This window comes from Lipotes vexillifer, unplaced genomic scaffold (genome assembly GCF_000442215.2).
Source record: "Lipotes vexillifer unplaced genomic scaffold, Lipotes_vexillifer_v1.1 scaffold266, whole genome shotgun sequence".
NCBI lineage: Eukaryota > Metazoa > Chordata > Mammalia > Artiodactyla > Lipotidae > Lipotes > Lipotes vexillifer.
In genome coordinates this window covers 891,405-897,404 of record NW_006776113.1, presented here as the reverse complement: position 1 = coordinate 897,404, position 6,000 = coordinate 891,405, and the positions used below count along the sequence as shown (strand labels likewise).

General features: G+C 38.1%; 1 protein-coding gene across 1 annotated transcript in view; it reads right to left on the bottom strand.

The window, feature by feature from the left end:
• Positions 1-689: 689 nt before the first annotated feature.
• The window catches only part of DCHS2 (dachsous cadherin-related 2), a 304,834-nt gene continuing 299,523 nt past the window's right edge, over positions 690-6,000 (bottom strand). The window contains exons 20-21 of the mRNA XM_007450282.1: positions 5,468-5,600; positions 690-3,316 (exon numbers count right to left, since the gene is read on the bottom strand). Coding sequence (XP_007450344.1) covers positions 690-3,316; positions 5,468-5,600 — 2,760 coding nt within the window. The remainder of the gene's footprint in view (positions 3,317-5,467; positions 5,601-6,000) is intronic.

Sequence of the window (6,000 nt, the reverse complement as noted above, 5' to 3'; positions counted from 1 at the left end):
CATTAAGAACATGCATTTCTGGTTCATTTAATCAAGAATAATTTTCTTATTTGGCACAGAGGTATGACAAATTTCATTCTTAATTTCTCATTAGATTTCCAAAAGACACCACAGTAAATTCAAATTATGGCTAAATTCCCCAAGTGTGGCTTACAGGGAAAATGGGGAAATGCATCTCCAAGTATATCAGGTCTGCAGAAAACTGCTTCACTTTACAACTTGTTTATTCTTCCAAATTTCTCCTCTCTGCTACTTTCTGTCCTACACTCATTTTTATTCAGTCTTTACTAATTTGTTTTATAAATAGCAGAATAATCAGCAGTAAAGTGACCAGAATACAGTATACTTTATTTCTATTTATTTTCATATGAACGTTTTGGCAGTCAGCCAAGTTCACTGTGTCCTTTGGAAATCTAACCATACAGAAGAGCAGGTGTGACAGAATATACACTACTTAATATATACAAACTTGAGTCCTGAGAGCAAAACATAAAGGTTAAAAGACAGGGTAACTTCTCATTAAGACTGAAAAAACTTCTCCAAACTTAAATGAGAGGGTTCTAAAAACCTAGACTAAATTATATCCCTCACTCATAGATAAATGAACCCAATCTCAAGGAGCTCACTTAGGAATGTTTTGTCCAATCATTCTGACCAATGGAGAGCAGGTGCTTGACATCACAATTGTTTTATATTTGAGCTTCATCTGCCGCTTTAGGTTCATGGCATGTGCCACTCAGATGTGTTCCTAATAACTCTCCATCTGACAGCAGCGGGGTTATGGCAGGGGTCTGTGTGGTCAGCAGAGAAAGGGATGGAGAAAAACTGGGCATCATGGCTTTCGGCAGAGAACTTTGATGATAGCGAATGGGGGAGTGTGGATATTTCCGAAGTCCCTGCCCCAGGGATATGGCTGGCATTCTTGGTGGAACTGCTTTAATCCCGGGCTGGGCTACTGCTGTTATCAAAGGTGGTGGAAAAACAAAAGATTTCTTCTCCTTTGGAATGCCAGGCATATGTAAGTGCTCATCCTTTAGTTTTGCAATATCATTAAATACTGATGCAAGAGGTTGGAACTTGGGTTCCCAACTGAGGAGATAATCCCAGTGATAGTTGCCTCTTACATCATGGTCATAGTTTCTCTGGGTTGAAAGAGCTGCACATCCTGCTTTCTGATCACCTGAAATAAAGACGGCCTCTTTTCTGACATCAGCCAGGATGCTCACTTTTCCCTCTCTCTTCTTTAGAGGCTGGAGTAAGATGTTATTTTGAACATAGGTAGTGCCACAGCCCTGTCCTTGATCTCCTTCCTCAAATGTATGGCTGGTTTCTGCTGTTTCAGCAGTGACCACCACATCAGTTTCCCCAGACAAACGAGAGAGCTGGTCTGATTCCCTTGGAATGCCAGAGTCTGGCACCCTGGACTCCCGATCACTCAGAGCTGAGTCAGAGTCCTTTCTGTAAGGGTGCTCATTTATCCTCTGGATTTCCTTATCTTCTGCAGTTTCTCCTTCCACAGAATAGTGATCACTGGAATTTGAGTGCCTGTACAGATGTGCAATGTCCTTCTCCATAATTCTTGTTAAACTCAACCATTCAGGCATGGAGTCCACGGGCACTACCTCATTATCACTCTCATTAGTTTTTTGGAAGGGTTTCAGCGTGCTGGCATCCCTGGTCGGTCTCACACTGATATCTAAGGATGATGATGTTTTCTTTTCTTTATAATTGTTTATTGCATCTTTTTGTTTATGTCTTAAAATAAGTACAATTAGAATGAAGACAAGTAACAAAAACACTAAAAAGGAGACAGTGAGACTGATCAAAAAGCTGCTAGCTGATTCTGTGGAGTGTTTTCCTTCCAAGGAAAAAGACACATTCACAAAAACAGTACAAGATGTAAACTTGGAGTCCGGTTTGGGGCTACGAGCAATTATTTTCATTTTGATGGTGTCTTCTTTGCTGACTTGACTTTTTACTAGGGGAAGGGCTCTACTTAAATAAATATTTCCATTAGTTTTATTTACTGAAAAGAAGGGAGATGGAGTTTCGAGGGAGTAAAGAATAACTCCATCAATACCAGCATCTGCATCTGATGCTTCCACTCTGCCAATCAACTGTCTTACATTACTCTTTGCTGGGAGGTTGAAAAAATATTGATCCTGAGTGAAAATGGGTTCAAACTCATCTATCCCTTCAATATCCACCCAAACCATTAAGGAGGCTGTTGAGTCACCCTTGTCTTTGGCCTGAACTGTGAGGCAGTATTTTTTGTCATGTTCATAGTCAAGGACTTGCTGAGCACAAATATCCCCTGATAAGGGGTCAATGAGGAAGAGGTCATGATCATGCGGCATCTCATGAAGGAGAGAACAGGGTGAAACTATAGAATAGGTCAAGTCTCCATAAGGACCTGTGTCAAAATCCAAAGCATTTACAGAACATATGGTGGAGAAAACAGGAAGATTTTCAGGAACAGCACAGTTCAAGTTTGGGAACATAAACTGAGGTGCATGGTCATTATCATCCAGGACATTGACAAACACAACTGCAAAAGAAAAATGCTTCTTTTCTTCATCTGAAGCTTGGAGAGTTAAAGTAAATTTTATCGTTTCTTCATAATCCAAAGGTTTAATCAAATAAAGAACTCCAGTTTTTTCTTCTAAGTGAAAATGCCCCTTCTCATTTCCAGAGATTAGGTGGTAGACGATTTCTGCATGTGAAGCCACATCACAGTCACTTGCTGAGACCACAGTGATGGGGCTCCCTCGAGGGGTACCTTCCTTGATGTGGGCATGATATTCCAGACTGCTGAATGCAGGTGGGTTATCATCCACATCGAGCACTGCTATTGACACAGTGGCTGAGGAACTCAGTGGAGGGCAGCCATGGTCAGATGCCAGAAGCACAAGCTTATGACTGGCGGTTGCTTCTCTGTCCAGATTGTGAATCAACACCAGGTAACCAACTTGCTTGTAAGTATATTCTGAATGAATGAAACTAGTTTCCACATGGAAATTGTTCTGTGAATTACCACTGATGATGGAATATTCAACATGAGTGTTTTCATGGGTCCAGTCATGGTCAACAGTTGAAAAGGTGACAAGTGTGCTTCCAATTGGAGTGTCTTCACTCAAGCTAAGATTATAAAATTCTTTTGCAAACTCAGGGGCATAATTGTTCACATCCTGTATTTCTATCTCCACTAAGGTAACAGCCTTCAGGTCAGGAATTCCACCATCACTGGCTTCAACAAGAAATCGAATTGTTGATTTTCTATCCAGAAGTAAGACAGGATTGATCGTATATACTGTGCCTGAAAAACAAGACATAGTCTTTCAATGTTGTGAAGTAAAAATTTTATGATCATCTTAGTCAGCAAATATTTACGAATATGTAAAGATATCTGTTAGTTACAACCAAAGGTAACTCCAAATAGAAAATTTAGATTATTACATTTATACTTTTGTAACACTTAAGATTCAGAAATAACTTTCATGGCATTCACGCTATTAAATATGTGTGCTGCTTGAAGATGACTTTGCCACAAGTTTTTAAAAATTTTATTTTTGTATAGTAAATTGTTCAATTATTACTTTTTAAAGAAGATGTATTCTTATTTGAATAATTTATACCCCATTCTACTACGCATAGACACATGTATAGAGACATTCTGGCATAAAGGTATTTATTCTGGAAATGCTGGATGGCACTCATGCTAGTCAAATGAAAGTAGCAAATATGATAATGCAGACTTACAACTATTGCTTAATTCTAGAGATGCTTTTCCTAAATCTCTTGTTTAATTCAGCAAGTGGATTTTTCCCCTATTGATGAAATATGTGTAATACATTTTATCATCTTAAATATAAAAATATATAATTTTTATAAGTATGTATGTAACGATATTTTTCTAAGGAAAATGTGTTTTAAGTATGGTCACAAAGAAAGAATACAAAATGGTATCTTTTAAATGCCACATTTCAGTTTGGGTCCCACCATGAATTCAGTTGACCTGATAATATTCAAGATTTTAAAAACATTCTAATCAATGTAAAGTTTGTTGATAATGCATATCAAGCAAAAGTGTTGCCAGGATTGAGTGCTCAGAGGGACTACATCACACCACAATTTGCTGTGGCAGAGAGAGAGAGACGGAGAGAGAGAGGAAAGCCAAATTCTTGACATGTTCGAGTCCACACAGTAATCATTCATCTACAGGCTGTGTGGCAACATTACCTACTTCTCACCATTACCATACTCTGCGGGCCTCATACTGATATTTTGTGACTAAATTCTCCCTTCAGGTAATCCTGAGGTTAACTTTTAAAAATTGAGAATATAATTGACATATAACATTATATTAGTTTCAGGTGTACAAAATAATGATTCGATATTTGTGTAACTGCAAAGTGATCAGCAGAGTAAACCTAATTAACATCGATCATCCAGAGTTTGACTTATAAGTCAGCTCTCACTTGTGAAACAACGCAGTGGTGGGTGGAGATGGGGAACACACAGTGTAATGTGTCCCAACCCTGTTCTTTTCTAGCATGTGCTCTGCTAGGGACAGCACTTTGCTAATTATTCATCTTTATCAAATTTAGCCTTTAATGTCTACTTGCTGTTAAATTTTCTCTATACAGTGTTTAACTTTTCTAACCTGAAATCATTTGCCTGAATGCATTTCACAACCACAAAGGTCTTGATCTCTGATAACAAAACAAGGAGCCTTGGGAGGCATCAAAGAAACCAGAACATCCTCAATGGTTTTATTCATCTTTATCAAATTTAGCCTTTAATGTCTACTTGCTGTTAAATTTTCTCTATACAGTGTTTAACTTTTCTAACCTGAAATCATTTGCCTGAATGCATTTCACAACCACAAAGGTCTTGATCTCTGATAACAAAACAAGGAGCCTTGGGAGGCATCAAAGAAACCAGAACATCCTCAATGGTTTTCACTTAGTAGAGATGCTCAAATAATTTTCCTTTTTGTGTTTTTGTGCTTTTTTTTTTTTTTTGGTCCTTGTTGAATATGTGATGCTGTTACTGAACTTCTTGTACTTCACTTGGAAAAAAAGCTTCTAAACTCTGGTAACACGAAGTCTTCAGTTCTAAATGAACCCCTTTGACTTCATTTTGATTCTTGTTGAGGCCTGGGCTAATTACCTCAACTGTGCTTGGTTGGCTGGATGAGCTGGTATTTACTATACTGAGGTCTCTGAACTTCTGTGCATTTGCCAGCATTTAATCAGTTGCTTTCTCTTTCCAGCCATTGAGATGTTGGAGAAGAGAAATAGCACCAGGATCTGCTACCACAGCATTTGATGTGAAGAGAAATAAGAAGGTGGTGTCTTTGATACCAGCATGTGGGGATGGAGGTGGCACATTTGGAAAGGATTATTTCAGGTTTCCACCCTGTAACTCAAACCTATGAATGCTAAAGCCACTATAAATAACTCACCATTTGTAGGATCAATTGAAAATGCCTTAGAAGAAGAAAGGATCCTGTAAGAAATGTTCTCGTTGCTTTCCACATCTGTGGCCACCACGGTCAGCACTGTGTGCCCCACAGGCACCGATTCGGTAATGGTGACCTGAGGGAAAAAGAGGGATATGGGCACTGTGCTTAAAGGTTGTAGCTATTTTTATGAGCAGGGTCAGAACCTGAGGCCCTTTTATTCATTTTGCTTATAGAAAAGACAGAGAACCTGACTTTTTTAGGCAGATTAATTTATAGAGTGAACATATTAAGAAGATTGTATTAGTAGTTCCAGAATTCAGAAAAAAAAACTTTTAAAATTTTTCATTCAGTTTTGAATTTTATTATGAAAACTTTTCCTTCTAAAAATTATTTCTGTGTGGTAGAGGACAGCTAATGCATTTACTAATGTATTATTATACTGTACATTTTATAATTATGAGCATTGTATTATTTAACAAGCCTTCACAGAAGATCATTACTTAGGTTAGCTTCTCTCCTGTGTTTACAGGTAA